Genomic DNA, 26,090 nt, shown 5'->3' with positions numbered 1-26,090 from the left:
TTTTACATTTCTTCATTTTTTCTTTTTTTTTTTGAGTTTTAGGATGATGATAGGCAGTATTAAATATTTCTGATGCGATGATGTGATCAAACATATCATGAGAGCCTCATGTTAAAATCATAGATATTTTAACATAATTTTCCTTAATACAACTAAGTTCCTATGATACTTCACTGTCATGCTTTATCATTAAGATTCATGTACAAGCTAACCCTAGACAGAGTATCAATAGCACCATTTTAGGGAACAGACTTTCCATTTCCTGAAGGGTGAAGGTCAAGTACTTTTCAAAATAATTTTTCTCTTCCTCAGTGTTAAAATGTGTTTTCTCAGATTGCAACAAAATGTCAAAGTCAAATCAGCAGGCAGAAGCCAGATCTTTCCCCAGTTAACTACCTTTGCAGTCAATATAACACCTCAAAACTGCATGCTTTGATCAATGATAATAAACTAGTATTGAAAAATGAGAATTCAGACATATTTTGATACCAATGAAAGGCTACTGGTAGAAGACCTCAGTATCAAGCATAAAAAAGAACTGGACATACTGAAGCGAGATCAACGGAAGGAAATTGAAAACATAGTATCTGATTTCAGCAGCACTCAGGCACATCTCCAAGCAAAGATTTTCTCCTTAGAAGCTGTGTAAGTAATTTAACAATAAACTCTGGCTCATGCTGGCAATGAGTTCTGTTTGTATTTATTATCTTTAGTATGTACAGGTTTTTTTTATTAATCCTAAGTAAAATATTATAAGGATCAAAAAAGAAGTGTATAGATATTGTCTTTGCAAACCAAAAATACTCAAATACATTGTAATAAATTCTGGATATTGTTTAATCTAAAGCACTATACATGAAGTTTTACAATGCTGAATTAATACTTGCATGTAGGCTCTAGAAATTCTATGAAATGTAAAATCATCTTTGTCACAGATGATACCAGAGGCCTTGATCCATGATCTTGTATTTAATTTTGTTCGGCAGAGCAGCATTGTTAAGTAAAAGCTTCTTAACCTCATTCACATTTCCTTAAAAATTTCCAAGGATAGTTGTGCTCATGTAAATAAACACAGTTTGCAGTCCCCTGTGGAGTTGAGAAGTTCTGTGCTGCTTCATATTGTACAGGAGAGACCACTCAGAAGTAATCCCTTGTGTATATCACTCCCTCTTTTCTCTTATCCCAACTGTGCAGCATAAGTTCAGAAGAGAGACTTGGCATGTAAGTAGGCCTCTACCATTTAAACCTTTCAGATGTAAAGGTTTATCTTTTTATTTTAACTCTGAGATAACTCTAGGATGGTAAGAGTGGGGGTGGTCCTTTCAAAAATGTTTACCCACACATTTAAAAAAAAAAAAAAAAAAGCCACAAAATGGTGGTTTTCATTCTATAATACATTTCTCAGTATTTGGCCTGGTTATGGCAGGTAAACTTCATAGCATTCAGTTTCTCAAGCAGCAAAATTCATGAACCTGGCTGATAAAATAATGACTTGTGTTCTCATAGGTCAATCAAATGCACATTTCCACACCATATCTAAGAACATGTAATTAGCATTTGAATCTTTTCCCCTGATTAAGGAATTTTAAAAGCTGAACTTGGACTACAGGTTTTGACTTAGCAGGGTTACTAAAGCAGCATGTATATCCAAGCCTGTCTCCATGAAAGTTACAGGAATTGAGTGATTCTGAGGATTACAAAGTTACTGGGCCAGAAAAGAGAACAAATAGATGAATATAGATATGTATAGATACTGTGACCCTGATTTTTTTCTTTAGGAAATTAGACTAGCAACATGATGTGCAACCAGAGGCTAGATTTTGCACTGGACAGGTGCTGTGGATTAACCCTGGCAATTTATTTTGGAACTCCAGAAGATTCTATACTTGTATATAAACCATGTACAGATGCTGATTTTTAAAAAATCCTGTTTTATTGGAAAGGCCTGGCTATGTCCCTGTATTTTAGGCTTGAAACATAGGGCAGAGTATATCTGAGGTGTCTCTTGAACTGAATCTGAGGAAATATTTTTCTGGTCCGCATTTTCTTCTGTACAGACTTAAAGAATTAGAAGAAAAGTCAAGAAAGTGGGAGTCCAGACCTGAAGATACACACCTTATAAACTGTCTGCAAGACAAATTAAGTGAGAGAGAAGAGATTATCAAGCAGCTGGTGGTAAGACTGCTTTTTATATGGACATACGTATTTTGGAATCTACTGCAAGGCTCTAGTCAGTGTTTCACACATTGCTTCAGACAGATTATTTCTTTCTGCTCAGGAATTCTTTGACAAATGTATCTTTCCATACTGGCTTCCAACAAATACATGTTTCCATACACATAACTTTGTTTCCCTTCAGGAAGGAAGAAAATGTCAGCATTCACTTTCAGCCAACACTGAATCTTACAGGAATCGGTCATTTTCTTTCAACCCTAATACAGTATGCCTGACTCCCTCCATGAAGGTAAGATGAGCAACACAATTAAAGTCACAAATTGTGATAGTTTTTATTACTATTTGAATCATACAGGCCAATCTGGACAATAAAAGTGCTATCAATTTTTTATGATAATGTTATTCGGTAGAATTTTTTCCAGCACCAACCTACAGTCAGTTGTTGAGCATAGAAGAAATTCAGTAGAAGTACACATGCAACATAGATAACAGGTGTTTAAGCCAATATAAAACACTAGAACTCTGACATCAGTCTTCCACTGGGATAAGCATGGCCATTGCTTGCAGATTTGGGAGTTGCTAATTGGGATATTGCATGCATAGAGGAAAATCATTAATCTGTTTGAGTTTCTTGGTATCTGCCCTTTGTCATTCCAGCCCCTCTGCATGATACTGTCTACAAATAGCCATAGAAAGAAGAGAGGTCAAGTTGGTGGAAAGCACCTTGGTCTAAGATATCAGGGTCAAATACACAAGTTGCTTTAGTCAGATGACAAAATCTATGGAATACTCACAGCATACCCTGAGAATTTAATTTAAATGCCTATAGAAAAAGATAGAAATCATCCTATTTGGGTGCTCCTCAGAAGATATTTGGAAATGAGATATTGTTGAGGTTTTATATTATAAATTGTAAATAATGTGTATGTAATGAAGTTTTCTGTTACAATAAAAAGCAGAAGAAGAAAACGGTTGAGGTGCCCAGTCGTGTTGTCAGTGTTCCAAATTTAGCTTCCTACGCAAAGAGCTTTTTGAGCTGTGATTTAAGATCAAAAAGAAGTGCTCCACAAATAACAAAATCTACAAGCTTAGACCGGAGTCCTGGCTGCCTCAGGGTGGGCTCTCCATCAACACAGTCCTCAGACAGCAGTGCTGCCACAAGGTATTTGTACATTTTGTATGATGATAAATGAATTCATATTTAGACTCTTGTAGGCAATCCAAACATATTAGACATGTGGAAATACACAATGATGTAAGGTTCCTACTGTGCAATGAACTCTGTGTTTGGTTTTCTGCAGACAGATGCAGAACTTTACTGCAAAACTGGGCTGTAATCCCTGCCCAGCAGACCTTATGCTTGCAACCCTGCCTGGTAGGAAAAAAAAACCAACCCTGAAACCAAACCAACTAACCAAAACCCACACACACACACACACAAGCTGGTATTTAATTGTATTTAATTGTGAATATGGCATCTTTCAGTGGTTCTGATAAGGATGTGTCTTCTGTCTTATTTTTATTGCCTCACCTTGCACTTGGTAGATGTAGATGGAATATTTTTTATTTTAGGAGGTATTTGAATCTAGGCTGATCATTTAGCAAAGGCTAGAGACTTGAAAACTGATTAGCAGATACTTTGTTTCTCTTTGAGGAGTTTCAGTTCTTCAAATTTATGAGTTATGTGAATGATGTTCAGTGTTTTATAACATGGACTATCTCTTCAAGATAGTTAAAACTGTATGTAGCTAATATACAGTTAAAAAATCCCCAAACACAACCACTGTATTTCAGGACAAAATCCAGCCTTCTCATCTATCTTCTGACGGAGATTTAGTTACCCTGTAAATTATGTGCAAGAGAGTTACTTCCTTGGGGGCAGATGGTGCTGACTGCTGACAAAAACAACCTGGGACACAGGCTTAGATCCTGTTTGGCAATTCCCACTTCTTAAAGATACAAACATGCTGTGTCATGTCAGATGACTGCCAAGGCAAATGGAATTTCTATTTTAAAAGGAAACAAATGTATAGAGAGACTAAGGTCGCTTGGGTGCTGCTTGCTTAATTCCTTTAAATCAGTCAATCATAAGTTAAGTCCTATTTGCTATCATATGTTAAAAAAATCCTAAATTATGGAAAATCAGGGACTATGTAATAGGATTGATTGTGAATGGCAGGTCTTGTTCAGATAAATCTTGCAGTTTCAAATAGAACTTTTATCAAACATTTTTAATGCATAAATTGTATTTTATATTTTTAAGAGTGAATTGCAGCTGCCATTCTCTGATTTTCAAGCATCCTTTTGTTTAATTTTTTTACGGTGTCAAGTTAAGAACTATGTCAAATGTTTCTCCATAGCTGTTAAGCTCTTCTTCATGCTTTTCTTCATGTGGCAACCAGTGCTGCTAATCCAGTTACCTGGCTGGCACAGATCCCACTAAAACTAGTTGGCACCTTTTGGCCTCTTCTATTCATGTGAGCACAGAACCATTCATGGGATGTTTTTCTAGGAAAAGTATTACATACTGATAAGATTGTAAGTAGGTCAGTGATGCTAATGCTTATTTGTTTGCACAGGACACATGGCAATGAACCACCACAAACCAAAGATGACCAAAAACAAGACCCTCAGCATCAAGAATGGTTTACTAAGTATTTTTCATTTTAAGAAAAACTATTTCTATGCTTCTCAGAATTACTATAGAAGTCATTCCTGTTTTCCTTTTAGGAATGATAATCCAATAGATGATTTAAGGCAAGAAAAAAAATATGTAATTTCTAAGTAAAGTCAGAAAATACTTGCACTCTCTTATATCTAGTAACTATGGAGTTACACGCATGAATTTCAGGAAAATGCATTTTTTTTTAACAGCTTCTGTAAAAGCTGTAAAAGAAAAAGTTTGGATACAGTTATGCAAAAAGACTTTATAATCATGAGAATGTACCACTCCACAATTTCATTAAATATGGAATTTGGATTTTGATACCTTCTGTCAATTTGACACCAGCTGAAAAAAGATCTTCCTTCTGTACATTTATACACTTGCTTCATCAGCTGTTTAAAGTAAATTCTTCATATAATAATGTAATTTAAAAAGTTTTTAATGCTTTTTGTTAAATTAACTTTAAACTGTGCAGCATGTGGTACACCTTCAAAAATAGCATGTTTATAGCAGGCTGGTTTAGAAATAATTTCTGGTTTGCTTCATAAACTGTTTTGTATAGTCAGCATTAATATGTAATATTCCCATTGAATTTCAATATATGTATCAGCCTGATAAATTAGGATGATGTGTGAGTATGAACATTAAAGCTTGTGAATTATCCAATTTCTATGTTTTTTGAAAGAGTTCTATGTTACACTGAAGTAAGTCAGACTTGTACACTGAGCTCCACAGTGATGGCAACTACATCCTTGTACCTTTTAACTCCATAATAGTTTTATGCCCACATAAAAGCAAAGTGGGGGGATGACTACATTTATCAGATGATGCTAATTCATTGCTGGCAGGAAAGAATCCATGAAGTTGACTCTTGGGCAATTAACCCAGTGTGAAAGGCAGGGAAGAGTGCAACCAGCAGCCTGCTGTTTAAGACAGGATAGTTCCTCTTCAATTGCTTTGAATCCCCATTTGGTTTCAACCATCACGGCCCAGCTACCTAAAAAAATTTTACATCTGCAACGAGGTGTACCTCCAGCCTAACCTCTTCCAGCAAGAGCTACACCAACAGATGCAAACACTCCATAAAAAACAGTCACTGCGTCTCACTGGTGGTGCAAAGGTGGAAGGAAGGGCAGAACACTTCTCCATGCCAATACTTTTTATCCCAGTTATCTAGTGTTTTTTCCAAGAGGAACTGTTTGGTTGGAAAAATGACTGGTAGTAGATTTGGTAAGAAGGCTTTTTTCATACTTGTAATCACAAAAGAGATTAACTAGTGCACAGTAACACTGATGGGTGCCTTGGTATCTCTGAGGATGGAAATGTACAACACTGTTTTCATTACTTTTCATCCATGCTGCCCCAGGAACACTAGAAATTTCAATACACAATTAGCAATTTGTATTTCCAGGGTTACAATTAATTATTCAACTTTGCCCCCCAAAAGTTATTGTAGAAAAGTGGTTATATGGATGAATTAAATTTGTTGCTTAGTAATACACAGACAGGACTCTTGCTATTTCTACCTCCGAAATCTTTTTTGGCTGCATTTAACTTAATAAATGGGGTGATGTAATAAATAGAGCACTGTAATAAAAGGTAATTCTGTATACTGGACAGTGGTGGTGATCCTACCTCCACAATGAGTGGTCTATATTTTGGGGATGGGTATTTCGGAATACCTCTTCAGTAGCCTGAGAGTCAGAACATCAGTAACATGAGGCCTGCATTACATACCCCACCCTTTTTTGTCCATTTTTCCATTACAATTCATCCTATAAGAATCAAATTTGTGTATCCCAAGACACCTTCCATGAGGTGAGCCAGTCTGGTGGAGATTGACAATTCACTTCAGAAAAAAGTGATCTGACCTACATAGAGACAATTCTAAGGGTGCTTCTGCAGTGGTACTCGGGGATAATTACTGGATCACAAAACATTTAAATATTCCAGGAAAATCAAGCACTAATCTTTGCATATATTTTGATCATACCGAAAAGACAAGAGGGGAAAGGGCCACCCTCTCTAGAAGGAACAGAGATGCATTCTGGGAGACACACTTCTACCAGAAAGCACCCTGAACAGCAACTCAGAATATTTTCCATTAAAACATAAAACCAATCCATATTACTGTAATAAAAGAAAAGAAGATAATTTATTTAGCTTAACTGTTCTAACTATATTTGCAGTACAAATTACATTATACAAAAAGCATACAAAGAACACTATTGCTTTTAAAATATTGAGCTGTGTAAAATTATGTTTGCTTCATTGGAGCAGGAATATTTGCAGATGCTTGTTCTAGGTAAGCTAATGGACCTTGAGGCATTTCTGCAGGCTTTTTGTGCTGTACACTGATGTCTTCCAGGACCTGTTGCCAGTGTCGCAGTTTACTCAAATGCTTCTGAATTAATGCTTCTTTTCTCTGCAATTCGTTTCTTAATTCTGAAACATCCTGTTGATGAAAGAATTGTGTACTAGTAAATAAACAGTATTCAAAAGAATAACCACCTCACATAAAGAGCACGTAACTTTTTTAGACTTTGAGCTTTCAAGCTGATCTTACAGTAGAAAAATGGAGTAAAGGAAAAATGGCCAATGATACAGAAGCACTGTGAATGCACTAATGCCGCTCACCTATGTCACATATTTCAGAGACCACCTTCCCAGCAAAATCTGCCTAACTAGTTTGTCTCTTCCAGTGAATTATCAGCTGTGTTCCAATACTCCACACAGCAGCAGGTATCCAGCTTCTTCAGGTTCATGCTGAGAGTTATGGTAACAGTCAAGTTCTACTGACTTACAGTACAGCATCATGTTGAGAAACACAAAATTATGAACATGGTAATTAAGGTACATAGCTTATCTGATCTAACACTGGACAGGTAAATTAACATACCTCTTTAATTACTTGTTCTGGTTTCTGGACTGATAGCTGCAGTCTTTTTTGTAGAAAAAAGCATTCAGTTTGTCTTGCAACATCCAGAAACTTTTGGATGCACTGATCAACACCTAAACATATAATAACAATACTGAAAGAAGAAGCTTTCAAAAAAGTAAGATTTCAGGCTGGTAATGGTAATTGTCTATTAAAAACAGTTTTCACAGTACTTTCTATAATGAAAATCTTCAGAATATCTAAAGTAACATATTTATAAACCAGGAAGTCCCTGTATAAGACACTGCTTTGCAAACTTTCAAGTTATTTTAGAAGTGCAGGACAACATTTCCTCCCAGGTTTTATTTCTGACAAGGAGTAATAAAATAATTCATGGAACTTGGCTGCATGCCTAAGCAACAAGCTCAGTGTCGGGTTCTAAAATAGGCACTTATTGAGAAGAATATTCTGCCCTCATATACTACACACTACTGTTTTGGTAATAAAAGCTGATTCATGACAGCACATGAATATGACCAAATATCCAGAAAGGAGTTTTGAAAAGCATTTATGCCGATTTTGAAACGCCATTTGAGAGAAGTTTCAGGAAATTTTCAGGGACACCTGCATTTCTAAAGAGTAGTCAAGGGCCACTTTTCAAACTCCCGTTCATTTCAATATTTATTCCACCTGCACGGAGGTGCGTCACCCAAGCCCTAAAGCATCGCTCCTGAACTGCCTGGCCTGGCCTTTCCCATTTCCTGCGACTGCTTCATACAGCTTCCGATGGCATCAGCTCTCCGCTGCTTGAAACGCCTCACGCTGCACGCCAATATAACCCCAGCCAACGCCAGGAGCCGGCACACCCCGACCTTCCCACCAGACCCCGGGCATTCCCGGGTGGGTTTCCTTCCTGCCACTGCTCTCAGCAGCGTTCCACCGGGAAGGAGCGCCGCCCTGCCCCTGCCCCGGGCTCACCGGTGCGGATCTCCTCCTGGTCCGTGCCGTTCACGTAGTCCTGGCTCACCAGCGAGGCGAAGCAGGCCTGCGGGAGAGGGAAGCACCGCGCTGAGCGGCAGCGGGGGGCCGGCGCAGGCAGGGCAGCGCCCGCCCGCAGCTGCCCCCCCTCACCTCGAAGGACGCTTCCAGCTCGTCCACCAGCGTGTTGTTGGGGTTGCGCGGCCCCGCGGGCGGCGGGATGAGGCCGGGCGGGCCGGGCGGCCCCGGCGGCGGCGGCCCCGGGGCCTGCGAGCCGAACATCCCGCCCAGCGTGCCCGCCATGGCGGGAGCCGCGGCTGCGCATGCGGCGGGAGCGGGGCGGGCCCGGCGCGGCCCTCCCCGCTGAGGGCCGGACCCACGGGCAACCACTTTGTGTGGGCTCCTTCACGGCCATTGCTCTTCGTCCCGTCACGGCTGAAAAGAGTCTGACACCAACATCGTGGCACCTGTCTAAGAGACATTTTAATGTATTAATGAGATCCCTTCTTAGACTTCTCGAGACTAAACAGGCCCAGTCCCTGCAGTCTCTCCTCATAAGAGATGTTCCAGACCCTCCATCCTCCTCATAGCCCGCTGCTGGACCCTCGCCAGTAGCTCCATGTCTTGCATTGACGAGCCCAGAACTGGACAGAGCACTGCAGAAGTGGCCTCGCTAGGGTAGAGGAGGTGGGGAGGATCACCTCCCTCAAACTGCTGGCCACACTTCCCACCCCACCCCAGGTTACCATTGGCCCTGCTGGAACAAGGAAAGCAGAGACAGCAAAGCTGTCCCTCTTTCCCACAGGGACCATCCTCCTCCAGCCTTTGCCCTGCCTCTCACAGGTGCCAGCCTGGGTAAGCACTGGTTCAGCATCACTTGTTCTGCAACAGCATTTTAAAAAAAACCCCTCAAAACTCCACCCTAAACCAAAACAAATCCTCACCCTATGGGTTTGGATCTCCCAAACTGTCAAGAAAACATCACCCCATTTTTTAAGTGTCAGGTCTGTTTGATGTTTGAATTGATTCTGGGAATAATGTCCCTGTTTGGAGAGTGACCACTTCACATCAGGGAAAAGGGGAACTCTTAGGATGACAAAAATCATGTGAGATGAGGGTAAGTTTCCCTAAAAACCACACGAACACTAACTTGCAGTCACCAGCTGTCTGTAAAAAAGTTACAATATACACTCTTCTTGACATATTTATAACTTACTACATAATTCTGTGCTGAAACCATGCTAATGCTAATCACACAGCATTTCTGCCTCAGTATATACCAAAAGCAGTTTAGTTTGTCTAAGGAAAAAATGCCAGAATGGTGTTTTTATGAGCTTTTATGAGCTAATGGTAACTTTTCAGTTACCATTAACACCACCTACAGTTCACCTGAAACTGAGGTACATCTATCATCAATTGCTTATTCTCTCTCAATCAAAACTCACATTCATGTAAGAAATTTATTGTTTACAATAATTATGCCTACTTTACATATAAAATAGGCGTTTCAATAATTTCCATTATCATGTTTTGGTATAAAATATTTCAATAGTTAAAACAGAATGATTTTGATTTTTAGCTGCATAATATGATATGGGATGACAAATCTCGAAGTTGAGATACTCTTGTCCAAGTAATAATTTATAAAATGCATTTTTAGTTAATTGCCATAGTGAAAATATGCTTGGGGCATTCATTTATAAATGATACCTTTTAAGATTTTTTTTCTTAAGGCAGAGTGGATGATTTTAGAACAAGTATTTTTATTTGGCATTGTGACTGTCTTGACTTAATCGAGCTGCAAACTCTACGAGTGTTCTTGTGGGCCGCCCTGCCATGCCCTTCCGAAGATATGGCACTTCATCTTTATTTGACATCACCCCAGCTATATCCAAATGGGCCCAGTGAGAGGCAGTCACAAATTCCTTCAGGAATGCAGCAGCTGTGCATGCTCCTCCAGCTCTGTGGGAAATACAAAGATGTATTGTTTCCAAAGCAATTCCAACAGCACACATATTAAACAAATAGGTTGAAAGAAAGGGGTACATGGAAGGTATTGTTTCATCTTACCTGCTGTACTTTCCAATGTTACTCACATCTGCAAGAGGACAGTCTGTGACTTGTTTTGTGTAATGCTTAAAAAGAGGCATCCTCCAAACTCTGTCCCCTGTCAAAATGCTGGCCTGAAAAAGAAACAGATATTACGGGATTTTTTTTTTTTTTTAACAGCACTTATAAGCCATGTTTTCATGCATGGTTCTTTTTGTTTAGGTTTTATCAGTCTAAAAATCTTCAGCCAAGACATTAGATTTTTGAAAATACACTGTTTGCAAAACAAAACAGACAATCCTGGTTTTTAGATGCATTAGTATTAGCCAAAAGGCAACATCAAAAGACCACATTTTTTATCTGTTTTCCCTTTTCCCTGACAACAGAAATCCTTCCCTTCAGAGGCTTCCCTGATCCATCACACTTCAGCCACTCACAAGGCCTGTCTGAATTTCTGTCTCCCTCTTGTTAAGCAAGACCAATTATCTTTTTAACATAAACTAATTACTGCCAGTAGTCAAGAGTTTATGCATATGCAGTGAGCTATCGGAACATGCAGATTCTTGAGATGTTTGACATATGATATTATATCTCACTGAAGAGCTACTAATTAATAGTCAACATTATTTTCAAGTTGATATAGCACTGACATAATTTCTCTAAAATTTCAAAACATAATAACATCTTTCAGATTTGCATAAAGACTTTCAGTAATGTGCTAACTTTTCAATAAGATTTATCACAGAATTATTGCTATTATGATTAACAATAATGCAGGTGGCCTACCTCATAGAGGTGAGTCCAAAGCCAAGATGAATTTGTGAACACTCCAGCCGCAGCAGATCCCAGTGCAACATCCATGGCACCTAAAGAAACACACCTTCAAGTCTGCATGACAAAGGCAAAGGTGGACCTGAGCTATTCCCTGCATCCTGACTCCTCACAGAACCTTCCATTTTTAATTCCCATTATCAATAACAGGAATTTATCAGACTGCAAAACCTGAAGACTTTAGTACACTGACATTTTTAAAAGTTTAAACATTTTTAGAACATTTTTATATTCTAAAAAAACTGTAGAAATCATAAAAATTATATTCTGTTTCACATGAAAATAAATTTTATGATTTCAGATTGATGATTTTTTATAAATAGTTTTAAGATAATTGTATTAAACAATAACAGTATCCTCTAAAAAAACCTAGATATTATTACTTTCATGTAGAAAATACAAGTGAATGTGATTTTTCCAGTTTGTAGACCTCTATAATTTTTGAGCTGATACTTTCTCTTTTGTGAGTTTCTCTTACATAGAGTTTTGCATAGCATGCATAAATTTACTTTATTAATATTTTAATTTATTAAAATAATCCTTATCAAAATATTAAATTATGGGATTTGATATTTATCTATTTGATGCTCCAGAAGTGCTTCACTAATACCAACACTCAATCCTTAGAGAGATGAAAAAAAAAAATAGTTTAGCAAAATATGTCTAAGAAATTTCTATGGGAGCCCTCCCTCTTCCTGCTTGGTACCCAAGGATTCCAGACAGGAATACTTTTATACAAGCCAACCATCTTAAAATCAATTTCCCTTCTGTCTATTGAAATTTTCCACAGCATTTGAACTGGTAAAATTGATGGAACATAATTTAAAGCATTACCAGAGAATCTATGTAAGTATAATTATTTTGCTTAGCAAATTCATTAAGCAACACAGTGGAGTCCTGTCTGAATTACTCTTCTGTATTTGCTTTTATTTCAGCTAGTCACATCACCCATGACAGCTTGTTAGTGAGTTCATGAGCTCCATCACAATTGCTGGTTTTAAATTTGAATTTACTACTTCATTATTATACAACTGTAGAGATGAAACAATTAAAACACGTTTCATAATGCCTAGAAGTATGAAAACTGCACAAAAAATAGGAGGTACTGCAGTCAAACAAATTCCTGGGGAATGATGAGAGCTCTCCTGTCATCATGGAGGCCTGAGCTCGCTCAAGAGTGGGAGAACTGGCACTGGCTAGGTGCTCAGGCACTCAGCAAGCCACCCAGGAACCTGCCTGGGCTCCAGCATGGTCTGTGCCAGATGGACTGGGCAAGATTCTTCCATGAACATGTCACTACCTCTGCAACACACAGGCTTGGGATCTGAGAGGGTTCAGCTCAGAGACGGAAGAAGCACAGAGAAACACTGCAGAAACATTGAAGTCTGCATAGGTTTTCCTGCTCTTGGTTCCAGCTGGGCTAAGCCAACCCAACTTCATCTCCACTGCATGATCCCTCCCCAGTCCAGAGACACACAAGCTGTGCTCACTGTTGTCCTGAAACATGTAAAATCATCTCAGCTGCCTTTGAATTAAGGTTGGGTTTATATACAAAGCACAACTAATCCACAGCCAAACTAAAGAGTAACACAAAACTGACTTCAAAATGAGCAGGGAAGGGATACTGCTTACCTGTTAATGTTGCAGCATTCACAATAGCCCTTGCATTAAAATTGTGGGCATAACAGAGAGCATCAGCTAACAGCAGTCTTCCTTCTGCATCTGTGTTATCTACCTTCAAAGGCACAATCAGTAAAAACCAGATAAAGAACTGTAAATTTTCTTTCACTGATGTATTTCTCACATATCTTAAATAGCTGTTTGATAGAGGCCCTAGAAACTTCAGGTAATAAAAATTTACTCAAACTACACTGAAAGAAAGAAAAAAAAATAGTACAGGTATACAGTTATGTTTATAAAGTAAAAGTGTATCTGTATCTGAGGTAAGTCATCTTTCATTGCTACAACCTCCTCTGTATGCTGGGTCTCTGTAGTGCTGGCTCCTCAGAAGAGCCTGGAGAGATGTCTCAGGGGAGCACACAGGCTGCATCATGTGCTTGGAGCTACCAGCACTTTCTTGCAGATTTCTCCTTGGTGGAGAATACATGCCCAGTCTTTTTTCCCTCAAAGCAGAGGGTGACTGAACTCAGTTTTCAGAGATGAATGTCAAAGAAATGGAAGGCTCAGCAAGACAGAAGTGGCAGGATCACAGAAATTCAGACAAAAAGAAAGCCATCTACTTCTGCATTAAATCAGTGATCTACAGTACAGTGACTTTCAGCACAATTTAATCTAATAGATGAGTATGGAACCATTTGTAATAAATATGAAAGGTACCTTAGGTACTGATTTGGCAAGCTCCTTTGAACCAACAGCCTCTATGAGTCAGAGCTCTGATTGTACTGAGCATTTTAGCAGAGTAAAGACCTTGGTTACATCAGCAGGAGACTGATGTCTTACTCATGTCTTACTCCAGATAGCAAGGAATTGTCCTGAAGGGTCTGCTGGAAGCAATTAACATTATTTCTTCTGACTTAGAGCCTGTATTTATGGGCATTGCAACAACCCCTTGTGCCAAACAAGCTTTTCTAGCATGCTCAATGAATGACCTTACTTTTCAGCTTTTCCCAGCAATTTATAAAACATGTCCTATCTCTTCAATCTACATTTGAAAAAATCCTACAGTAGCAATTTCTAGTTAGTAACATGCTTCTTACAATTTTAAAAACAGTACATTTGCACTGCTTATCTTTAAGGGTTTTTTCCAAATGTACTCTGCAGTCAACTTGGTTGATTAAACCAGTTCACTAAAAGCACTCAAAATCCAAGTTTCACATGGCATACCTGTATTGTTTTTCCATTCTTGGCTCTAACTACATCCCCAGGCTTGTTTGCCTTACCACTGGGCATATTTTCACAGAGGGGTCCCAAACCTCAGAGACAAAAAGGAAAGTGAATTACTAGTTTCCTTAGAAAAGCTGTAGAAAAAACCCACTTAGATAAACTCCAAAAACCTCCTTAAGAACACAGTGCAAGTGTAATTTTGAATTTAAGCTCAAAATCTGAATTTTCCCAGTTAATGAAAGACACACAGTCCAGTTTTCAATCAGAGAAACTCCTCTGCATGATGTATCACCAGGCTCTCTCACCTACACTACTTTACCACTAGAGTTTTCTTCTACATTTTTCCCAGACAAGTGATATAGAGGAACAATAAATACTATTTTATGTCTGCCATATATAATTATTCACAAGTAAAGGAACTTCTTTCTTCCTGAAATTGAAAACTTCTCAAATAAACACTCTGGAGCCATTCAAGCTCTGCTCATTCTATAATGTCTAGAGTGGTCCAAGGATTTGCCACATAACTCCAGCCATACCAAGAACAACTAGAAATGAGCAAAATAAAGGCTCAGAGTCAAAACTGCAGCTATGACTGGGATCATGGAATGAAAGGCATTCCACCACTCCTAGGGAAAACCTGCACCTGGCACAAGGTCCACAAGTGGAGCACCACTTTTCAGTGGCATAATGTACAGACAGGCTCCACTGCCTGTGCTCCCCCCACCGCACACTTCAGTGAGGAACCTCATGCCGTGAGGATGTGTGTGGCCATCGCTGCCCTCTCCTGGCTGAAGCACAGAAATGACTGAAGTACCAGATAACTTATACGTCGAGCTTCTCAAACTAAAATTTATCCTAGACCATGTTCCATGTTATTGCCAGCTGGTCTTGCCACAATGTCTGAATCAGCTAATTTAATTTTACCTCTGCAGAAAAAATAAACTTTTTTTTCAGAAAAAAAATAATCACTGCACATACACAACAGTATCAGCAGACTGGTTTGGTTTGTTTTAGTTTTCTGCTGAGATATTTCCATAAGGAAACTACAGCTGATTCCTCTTCCTGTTCAGTTCTGGCATGGACTCATGGACACATGGAGGTAGCTTGGCACTCCTGACTCCTTTTCATTCTAACTGTTTATACAGAGATGCACATTCCTTCTTGTAATGAAGGATCGGGACTTTTCAAAAACACATTGAAAGTATCTTTATTGACAAACAATTTTTACTTAAGATCTAAAAATCATACCATAAAAATCTTGATTTGGTGTTCCAATATTTTATTCAAGTAAAGAATAGTAATTTTTTGATACGCAAGTAAAAATGGAAGAGAGGTTGAACGAGGGAATGAGAGAAATAGGTGTGCAAGCGTCCATGATGTTTGTACACGGCTTTCACTGTTGCTACTAGAAAAATACTCTTTCAAAAAACCTCATAGAACTAAGATTTTTGGATTCTCCACACAAAAACACTTACCAATTATGTTCAAAGGTAGCTTTAGAGCTGCTGCTGTCACAATGGCTGAGCAGACAGTTGCTGCCCCTCCCATATCTGCTCTCATCGCATCCATACCCGATGATGGCTTCAGTGAAATGCCACCGCTGGAACAAACAGCTCAAGTTTGATGTCACATACACTGATGATGTTCTGTCCATGTTTAGTGTTAACACCAAATATCAGTAAATGCTAGATCTGGTGCTCCAAATACTTCTGCAATCCTAGTAAGTGTACTGTAAGCAAGGTATCTGGGTTTTCATTTCAGATAAAATATTACTTTCTTATAATTAGGAGACCATAAAAATCCAGGTAAACTGCAGTGGAGTAACTCACTGGTCTTCATAATAGCAGTGCACAAAACAAACAAAATAGTACATGATGTACATGAATATTTATGTACATGAATAGTACATGACTGATAAATACTTCAGTATGATGTGCCACAGAAAGTAGCTATAAGGAACTGCTACAAAGAATGAGCTATTTTCTATTATTTTCCTTAAGCACCATCTAAATGTCCAGTGACATGCTGCAATTCTGAACATGCAAATTCTTCATCTGCAGGTTTGTTCAGGACAAGAAAAAAAAATAGCACCTTCTTTATTTTATTTCCCTGAATTTCCTTCTTCCCCTTACAAGATGATTGCATATTAATTCCCACTTTGGACAACTGATGTTGTCTTATCGCCAGAAAAGGCAGCACAATCTATTATATAACACAAGTTCAGTGGAACGGCATTGCAAGATGTGCTGAGCAATGAAAAAGCATCTCCCTACTGAATATGAATAGCAGGAAAGCATTTTCTCCCTCTAGTAATTAAAATATTGGCATACAAGCATACATACCTGTCAAATGTAACTCCTTTTCCTACAAATACCAATGGGGAGTCATCTGTATTAGCACTCCCCAAATAGTGAATCTCCAGAAAGATGGGAGGTTCAGCTGAGCCCTTAGCTACACTCAGGAATGCTCCCATCTCTTGTGTTGTTATCCAAGACTCTGGTCTGGAATAGAAACATGTATTACTTTAGTTAGTTTGGTTTTTTTTCAACTGGACACTTTGACCAAGGTGATTTTTTTGAGATCATGATTCTTGCAGGTTTGTACACAAACCATTTCATATTAGTTAGTTATTTTGGAAGCAGTAGTTTAAATCAAATCATTACTACCTCTTTTGGTGAAGCAGAAAAATACTTCCTCAAAGTTGATCTTTGATATTTGTTTTGTCTTGTTTAAAAACAGCAACAGAACAACGGCTTGTCTACAGTTTCTGCATCAGAAACACTGATCTTCCACTTGCCTGTGAGGCTGTAGATGCTAAAGGTATGTGAAGCAACAGTATTGAAGCAGGTTACATTTAGCTTGCTGCTAGCAAGATTTCCCCCATTCCTTTGCTTGTGAGTAAAACATGCACAACCAGTAAATCTGTTACCACTATAGAGCAGAAAGTAGAAATTCAGGGGCAATTTCTGTGAAAATTCACTTGCAAGGCTTTTATGGGCTCCATCTCACATTTTTAAAAACTATTAAAATAATCCCAACAGCAACAAGTAGAAGATGTTTTATTATCACATCCACACAAAAAAAGCAAAAGGTAGGTAAAAAACCCACTTGGGAAGAAAAAAAAAGGTACTTTATTAGCCCTCTATTCACTGAGGCTTCTTTTCACATGTGTTAATTTAGCAGTAATTGACTGCATGACTAATTGACAGTTAATGATTTTACTGCATCACAGTATCTTGCTTCCTCTGCAAACTAGCAACTGATTTGATCCTTGACAACAGCCTGCAGTCTGGGCACCTGTCATATCTTTTCCCCAAACACTTCCCCTGCTTTTGTCATTTGAAGTAGCAAAGGGAAAATGAGATTTGAATAACTTCAGATTTGAATAACCTGGAAGGTATTTTATCTTACTGTTATGGTCCTCTACCCTACAGAGGAAACATTTCCATGGAATTTACCTTATGTGAACCTTTACATTGCTGAAACTTCTGAGCTTCTGTTCAATGTGTTCAGCAAATTTGATTGGAGTTATGTAATTAGCTGGAGCCTCCATAAGGTACCGAGCCAGGTTCTGCCCCTCAGCATAGATAACACCTTTTTGCCAGGCTTCACTTTCAGCACTAAAAAACACACACAACAATCAGGATTATAGACATTTGCAAAAGTAAGATGTCAGCATTCACATATTCTCTTTCTTAAAATGCAGTATCATTAATTTGGAGCAATTAAGAATATCACAGTTATCTTACTACAAGGACTCTAGTCTAGTAACTCATCTCTGCTTCTAGTCAGTGCCAAATACTTCAGAGAAAGCTAGAAGAATCCAAGAGTAGACAGATGTGAAATTATCTATCCAATTCATTAGGTTTTATCCTAATCCTTACTAATCAAAGATTGGCTTAAATCCTTAAACAAAAGATTTAATATCCCTTTCAAAGTTTCTAATCACATTACTTTTAACAGCTTTCAAAGTTTTTATTTACCATATAAAGTCTCCAATTCTGTTTTCCCCTTCACTGAAATATGATTATGTGGCAAGAGTGGAATTTGGATCTCATTTCCCAGCGCACTCAAGGAACTTCACTAACAAATGACAGAACAAATATTCACTGAGCTGCCTGTCTCTCTGAGCTGGGAAGTCTCTCTGATTACTTTGCCAGACCAACAGTACAAAATCTTTCATTTTACTTAGACAGCTTACTTACTTATTACAGTTATCACAAAGCAAGGCACTGAACTGGATTTTGCCTCTGAAAAGAGCAGGACAATAATAGGAATGCAGGAATATAAATTATTGAAATAAGAATGCAGGAGGAACACTGAAGTATTGCCTGGATATGGAAGGATGTAATTAGGAAGCCAAATGTCAGCTGACACTGAAACTGGCAAGTGGGAAAGGTACCTAGACGACTTCAACAGGTACACTGGCAGCAAAAGGCAGGGTAGGAATAACACTGTTCACTTGCTAAATGGTGCAGGCAATCCACTCAACACTGACGAGACTGAAGTTCTCAATGCTGGCTTTGCATCAGCCTTAATAAAGATCTGCTTCCAGATTCCCCAGTTCTTTGTGCTCAGCAACAGAGTTTGAGGAAGAAGGGCACTCCTCATGACAGGAAGAGAGACTTAAGACTTAGCTTAAGGATGATGGACATACACAAGTCCTTGGTAGCAGGCAGCACATATCTGAGGATTCTGAGGGAACTGGCTGGCATCACTGCAAGCCTAGGCTCTTTCAGTTTGAAAGGTGTAACTGAACGTGGCTCCCAATGAATGAAAAGGACAAATATGTATCTTTAAAAATACCAGGGAGAATACAGAGAACTATAAGTCAGTTATCCCAGACTAATTCCTTAGAAGTTCGCAGAGAAAGTAATTTTGAGAGACATTTCTAGGTATATGAAGGACAAGATGGTCACTGGGAACCACCAATTTAGATCTGGCGCAAATTCCTGCCCAGCTTAACTGAATTGTGTGATGAGGTTTGTCACAGAGGACCACAGTGGATGCAATTAATCTTGAAGGTTTTCTCCATCCTAAATGATTCTGTGATTTTTCTTGACTATAGCTATGTTTTCACATAGAATCCTTGCAGACAAATTGAGAAAACATGAACTGAAGCAGGAATGTGAACAAAGACATATCTCAGAGCTGCACAGTAACACAGTAAGATTCAACCAGAAAAAATGCAGTAGGATGCAAAGAAAAAAAATCACTATAAGTGTAGGTAAGCACTAGAATAGATGGTCTAGTGAGGTTGTGGAATTTTCAGCTCAGGAGGTATTAAAATATGGACTAAACAAAGGCCTGATCAACCTGACCAAGCTTTAATGTTGTATGTAATGTCCAGGTTATCCTGAATCCCAGTTGGAGCTGGACTGAATGACCTCCAGAAGTCTTTTCCAACCTCATTACTATATAAAAAAAATTACTTCCATAACTGGTCATAGGACCATCTATGTTTTCAGGAAATGCTTATTTAATACAAATTTAATGAGGTTCTAAATGATCTGCTGTGCTACAAAATAAGAAGAGTGTTTATTTTACATGTAACTTATCAAGACATGCTTAATCAAGAGGCTTCCACTTTATTTCACTGACTTCTTTTTAAGGAAGAACTTGTTACTGTTTAAAGTACATACATTAAATACCTCTTCCCTGCATGACAGAATATCCTATACAGAACATCCAAAGTCCACTCCGATAATTATTCTGAAACCAAAAGCTGGTTCTACTTTCTGCTCTCAGTAAGCGATGTCTATTTAGAGACCAGAAGAACCCAGGCTTCTATTCTTACATTGTACTCTATGAATGAAAATATAACAAATGAACTATATCCAGAGTGCATTGGTCTGATGTCAGCATTTCCTGATTCTCCAAAGGATTTATCCATTTATGGAGTTTGAAGCACCTCTTCTTCACAATTCTGGCACACAATACCAACAGAAGTCCTAGTATATCACAGCTTCTTTTCAGGCAGCTTTTACTTTTATCATGATCTTTCTTTTCTATGAAGCAACATTTATTTACCCTTAACCTCTGAATATGGCATCAAAACACATGGAACAAACACTATAAATATACTTGAGATGTAAAATACTTCAGGAAATTCAAATAAGTAGGAGTTAAGAAGATTATTGTTGCTAGCCCTATTCTTTCAGTTTTGTTTTTCTCATGCACAAGCATGCCATGCATACAGTTTCATAAATAACCAAACAACAGATGAATAAATAGGCACGTTTTCCTTTGCCATCACCTTCCATGAAGCTGAGGAGTAACTACAGGCTTCTTTTTTTGCTTCAGCTCATTATATTCATGCAATCCAAGGACAGCACCTTCCGCAGCTGCTTGTGCATCTCCGCAGGGGTCTACTTCCACACAAGGGATCTCCAGGTCCTGGATCTGCCTGCAGCCAACTGAAAAATACAGCACAGAACTGAAGGCCAACTATTGCATAGAACAGCAAAACAGGGATCCAAGGTGATCAATGGGACATTGCAAGGAAGAAATGATTTTAATTCAAGATACCTGAGTTTATAAGTAAGTCAGTCAAAGAGATCATGCAGTAGAAGAATTAAAAATGCTAATGACCAAATTAGCAAAATTTATGGCAAATTAAATCTGGCAAATTTAGACTAAAAGTATCAGTTGATGAATTGTAATTATTAAAATGTTTCACAAGAATAAAAAGGAAAGATCACAGTTGTTCTGACCCCTTAAAGCTCATTCTGTAGCAAAGCAAGGCTCTGTTATTCTGGAGTGCTATGAATTATGACTATCTACTGGTATCAGAAATTTGTCATAATTTTGATTTTTGCCAAGAATATGACTGTTCTTTTCTTCCAGGTGAGTTTATATACCCCTTTATAAACAATGTATTCCATAAATTCTGTTTTGTTCCAAGTAATTTAACAATGTTTTATGTCAGCTAGAAAGTAAATGTTAATTAATAATGTTAATAGCAGCTACAGGCTAGAACTTTCGACATACAGCTGTCATTCAATCACAGACTATGAAGTCTTCAGTGAGAACTCTTAATTCTTATTTTACACTCTTAGATGAAGCACTTATCCTTGATTAAGATAAGCCCTCTTCTGTCTTCAGCAGATAATATACACTGAATCATAGTACTGATGTTGTGAAATACATTAGTTTATAACACAAATATCTCAATTATGAAATAAGTGGCAGAAATAAATATATGTGCATACAGAATGACCATAAAGTGTATTGTGATGTTCACCAGCTCCAAAATACTAATTAGACAAGTGCCTTTTCAATGTCACATTGTTTATGAAAGTTATTTGATATAAATAACCGCAGTTACCTGTCCTCAGATTTGATTTATATTCTTGATAAGTACTTGCTCTCTAAGGAAAAATTTACATGAGTATCAGTGACAAGTAAATGCATTTACCCAACCATGCAGTAAGTTGTTCATTTTAAAACAAAGGCATACCTAGACTTGGTCTTCAAAAGTGGAACATGCTGCAGAACTGCAATTGCTTTAGAGATAAAATGCTTAAACAATTAAAAAAATAGTTAACCTGCAACAGCTGTACGAATATTTTCTTTGCCTTCATTCCAGTTTTCTTGTTCATTTATTCCAGCATTCTTCTTACCCAAGCCAACTACCACCACACTTGGAAAGTCCTAGATGAAGCCAACACACAAATGGATTCACTTTTCTCATTGTTACAGACACTGCAGAGTTGTTAAAAAGATTTTACTTTCTAAATCAATCCAAGCATAGCATTAAAATACATATATTCAATATAGATATCAGACATTTATCATTAAGAGTGCCCGCATGGTGCTGCTGTCCTGTGCTCCCAGTCATCTGCCACAGGAATGCAGTCAGTTATCTGTTGTCCAGTTAATAAAATCATGTGCATTGCACATAGCAGACAGGGCTTTATGCTCACCACATGGTAAATCTGATATTCCCAAGGGCAAGCCTAAGAGTCCTTGGAAAGCAGATCCAGCTTTCCAGCTGTAAGAAAGGACAGAACTTATCTGGAGAATTGTAACCTTTTTTTGGCACAGTACTATGCTCAAGAAAATAATTTCAAAAGCTCAGTGTGTTAGCTCATCTCAGGAGCTCTGCTGGCAGGATTTGCCAGGTAGCAAACCAAAGTTGCACAGGGGTACCTCTCCAGAACTCAGGAAAACAATGTAGCACAGCAGACTACATGCTTGCCTCTTAAACTGCATACAAGTAGAAAGAAAAAAAGAAGTAATGAGGATTAATGGAGCCTTTTAAGAGTGAAGTCAAATTTGAATAAAACTCAAAGATATATATATGAACATATATAATGTTCCTATAGCTCTTAAGAAAAAATTAAGTTAATCTTAGGCTTTCCTTTCCATGTGTGTCAGCCTCTAACAATCAGCTTTCAAACTGCTACACTGTAGTAAAGTCATTTAGTCCACAAAATGCTGAAACTTGTGTTAGCTTTCCAGAAAATCAGTGATACCAGTTAACATTTTCCTATCTTCTTTTGCAGAGATTTGCTATTCACTTCAGAGACCATCCTGTATGCAGAACTGAGATAATGGGACCTTCATTGCACTCAACTTCCATGAAATTTCTGAGAGCCTTTTTACCAACTCTGGTGCCACCTGCATGGGGTGTCCACACAGGAATTTTTACGTAGTAGGCAATTATCACTACAAATGGATTTATTTCAGATTATATAAATAGCCTTAATGTAAGATTCAGTTACTTAGACAGGAACACCTAGTGTCACAACACATGCCTGCCTAGGCCTTAGCTAGGACTCCAAAAATGCACAAATCATTCCATATTGGTCAGTTTCACACATGTGCATTAGGTCTATCCTGGCTTCTCAAATGGCACAAAAAGCCTGACATTGAGAAGATGACTCTTCATTCCATACCCTTGTGATCTATCATGTCTTACAAAAATCCTGCTTGAAGAACAGTCCCATATCTTGTTTTCAGAGGTTTCAAGCCTTAAAACCTCGGACAAAAGCATGTGAAGGGACTGTCTTTTGTTAGAACTGTCAGGTCTGGAAGGTCTTTGCACCTATCAGTAACTCCTCATACACTCACCCCTCCTGGGCACAGGAGGCACAGGAGGCACAGAAGTCAGATCCAAAACTGCCATGCTTTAGCTCATTCAGGAAGCAGTAGAGCACCTTTGGGGCAGACTTGTTCACATCCTTTCCATTTGCAGCACGGTGGAGGGAGTACAGGACTGTACAAAAGTCTGTGCAAACATGGGCAGTGCAGAGCAGGAGTTGAAATGGTCAAGGAGAGGGAAGAAGAGCAGGCCATTTATACAAGCACAGCAGTGAACTCAGCATAGAATTAGACATAAGGACAAACTTCACACATCAATCTACTAGCATACAAAAACACAAAGCTCATACCTGATGCAAACCATGAAATATGCGTGTTTTGCCTTTCTTCAAAGATGGCCCACACCTAGGACACAAAAAGATTCTTTCAATACAGAAGACCTTACCTGTGATAAATCTTACAGTACTACATTTACTCCATGACCACACAGTGTGCCACACATGCAACTGGGACATTTGTCTTTGTGCTGATTCAGAGCAGAGGACAAGTCTCATGAAATTTTTGCATGTTTGCTCAATGAGTGGTTTTATCATGGGAGTTCCCTTCCAAACTGCCGAAGCAAATACCAGCCTGACAGTGATATGAACAGACAGTAATAACGGAAAAAAAAAAAAAAAAGATCATTCCTCCTGATATTTGTAGTATTTTAATCCATTTCAGAAGCTTATCACACACTTACAAGGACAGAAGAGCTCTCAGCTTTCCAGACACAAGCTTATCAAAAGCATCTCCTGCACTAGTGAACTGGGCAGCACCATCATCCTTTTCATTAGAGTAGACTCCCAGAACAAGACCCTAGAAAAGGACACACATCAATGTAAATAACACGAGATTTACAGACCCATATCAGACAGGCATCGAGCACACTGTTCAAACTATTGCTACATCTCTATGTATTTATCTCAGTTTTTGAATTTGATGCACAGAGTAGCACCAGTAAGCAAGGACTACAACTAATTTAAAGTGTGAAAAAGAAATCAGATACAACATAACTGAGCTTACAGGAATTCTGCCGATCATATAAAGGCAAAAACTCTTTCAACCAGTAATTTTAAGTACAAAAGAGCTACTCCCCGCCAGCGCAGACCTCCAGTCCTGTACACCCAAAAGGAGCCCAGAGAGCCGCAGCACTCCTGACCCAGCTCCGGGGGCACACGGGGCCGAGCGGAGGAAGGGACACGCAGCTCCCGCGCCGGCTCCCCCGCCGCCCCTCACCTTGCCGGCCGCGCCGCGGCTGTAGTCCCGCGGCGAGGGGCCCTGCGCCGAGCAGCTGCAGGCCCGGGGCACGTCCCGGGCGAGGCGGCGAGCAGCCAGGCTCCGCACGCAGGGCAGCAGCATGGCACCGAGCACGGCGGGCAGCAGGGGAAGGAGCAGCGCGGCCGCGCCCGGCGCGCTCCGTGCCTCATCAGCCGGCGCCGCGAGGGGCGGTGCCCGGGACGGAGGGCGGGCATCCCTGGGGACGGGGGCTGGGGTTTCCCGGTGGCGTACCAGAATTTGTGCGAGGGGCGCCGCGGCTTCACGGTGGATTTTTTGCCCTCTCCTGGCATGCTCCAGATGGGTGGTCGTGCTTCTCTCGGGGGCTTATCACAGACTTAGGCAGCCCTGGTCTGCATACTGCATACTTAATTTGCGTATCGAAGATTAAAAAGTAAATTATTTCAGAAAAATAAAACTTTATTGCAAACGCACGTTATTTTCTACGAGAAAGCAGTAACAATTTCAGGCTGAAATTACAAAAAAAAATCAAAACGTGGTAAATGAAAAAAAACCAAAAAACAACAATGCAATGAGGATGACTGGTTATATTCTGTCAGGAAAATTCACAGCAGAATATGGGGTCATCACTGTAATATCAGAAGTAGATTTATGCTCAGCAAAAGCACTGCACGGAAAAGAACTGGCTGGAGTTTGCTGACAGTTACTATATTGTCAGTCTGAAGAGCACTGAACATGCACTGGACTTCAATTTCAGGTGATCCAGATATTTTTTGTTTCTTTCCCCGCCTCTGAAGTGTGAAGCATGAATTTTATGTCATTCATTTTAATAGGTGAGAATAAGACACGTTATGACAATATGTATAACAATGTTTGCTTTTCCATACATCTTTAAGTGGGGTTATACTGTTAGACCAGCAGAACATGGTGTAGGAGGAGTTGGGCCCGTTCTCTAGGAGTCCATTGCACTTCCCACCTCAGAGCTTTCTCTATGAAGTGGTACAGAGACAAATAACATGTTTTATTAAGGACAGCAGCACTCAGAAACAATGAATGAGGGTAATTACATCCAATCTGATTTATCTTGTAAAAATAATTTTTTTAACATTAAAGCGTAATATTATTTAAGGAATCAAAGCGATAATTAATTTTTAGCTTCATTTATTTTGGCAAGGCTCTTGGATACAATGAACAGTTTTTTAGTTCTTTAAACTCCATAGCTTCTCTACATTCATACTGCTTATATATTTTATTCTGCACATACAAATTAAGTGGTATTTTTGGGATATATGAAGTTGTCTTTAATTTTATGGAAAGATAGGATTGGACCCATAATGTCTTCAAAGTTCT

The 26,090-nt window shown here is 38.9% G+C and overlaps 3 protein-coding genes across 5 annotated transcripts in view; 1 reads left to right on the top strand and 2 right to left on the bottom strand.

The window, feature by feature from the left end:
- The window catches only part of FAM184B (family with sequence similarity 184 member B), a 45,299-nt gene extending 39,793 nt beyond the window's left edge, over positions 1-5,506 (top strand). For 2 of the 3 annotated variants that reach the window (XM_086890189.1, XM_086890188.1), the window contains 4 exons: positions 2,058-2,175; positions 2,360-2,464; positions 3,132-3,337; positions 4,755-5,506. In XM_086890189.1, coding sequence (XP_086746315.1) covers positions 2,058-2,175; positions 2,360-2,464; positions 3,132-3,337; positions 4,755-4,845 — 520 coding nt within the window. In that variant the 3' untranslated portion in view covers positions 4,846-5,506. Of the gene's footprint in view, positions 1-498; positions 646-2,057; positions 2,176-2,359; positions 2,465-3,131; positions 3,338-4,754 lie in introns of all 3 variants that reach the window. The other variant, XM_086890190.1, reaches the window with a different exon arrangement.
- Positions 5,507-6,967: 1,461 nt separating this feature from the next.
- On the bottom strand, positions 6,968-9,014 carry MED28 (mediator complex subunit 28). The gene is made up of 4 exons (XM_023925801.2): positions 8,850-9,014; positions 8,697-8,763; positions 7,740-7,852; positions 6,968-7,295 (listed from the first exon to the last, which is right to left on the bottom strand). Exons 1-4 carry the CDS (start codon positions 8,997-8,999, stop codon positions 7,098-7,100), a joined length of 528 nt encoding a protein of 175 aa, XP_023781569.2. The 5' UTR covers positions 9,000-9,014; the 3' UTR covers positions 6,968-7,097.
- A 1,123-nt stretch (positions 9,015-10,137) lies between these two features.
- Positions 10,138-24,987, bottom strand: LAP3 (leucine aminopeptidase 3). Its single transcript, XM_086890191.1, has 13 exons — positions 24,741-24,987; positions 24,205-24,320; positions 23,816-23,870; positions 21,968-22,073; positions 20,677-20,836; positions 17,879-18,040; positions 16,763-16,921; positions 15,896-16,020; positions 14,421-14,509; positions 13,209-13,311; positions 11,532-11,611; positions 10,767-10,879; positions 10,138-10,658 (listed from the first exon to the last, which is right to left on the bottom strand). The coding sequence occupies exons 1-13, from the start codon at positions 24,861-24,863 to the stop codon at positions 10,460-10,462; spliced, it is 1,590 nt and encodes a 529-aa protein (XP_086746317.1). The 5' UTR covers positions 24,864-24,987; the 3' UTR covers positions 10,138-10,459.
- Between the last annotated feature and the right edge of the window lie 1,103 nt (positions 24,988-26,090).

Source organism: Cyanistes caeruleus, chromosome 5, assembly GCF_971803275.1.
Source record: "Cyanistes caeruleus chromosome 5, bCyaCae1.hap1.1, whole genome shotgun sequence".
Taxonomy (NCBI): domain Eukaryota; kingdom Metazoa; phylum Chordata; class Aves; order Passeriformes; family Paridae; genus Cyanistes; species Cyanistes caeruleus.
This window is presented reverse-complemented; position numbering and strand designations above follow the sequence as displayed.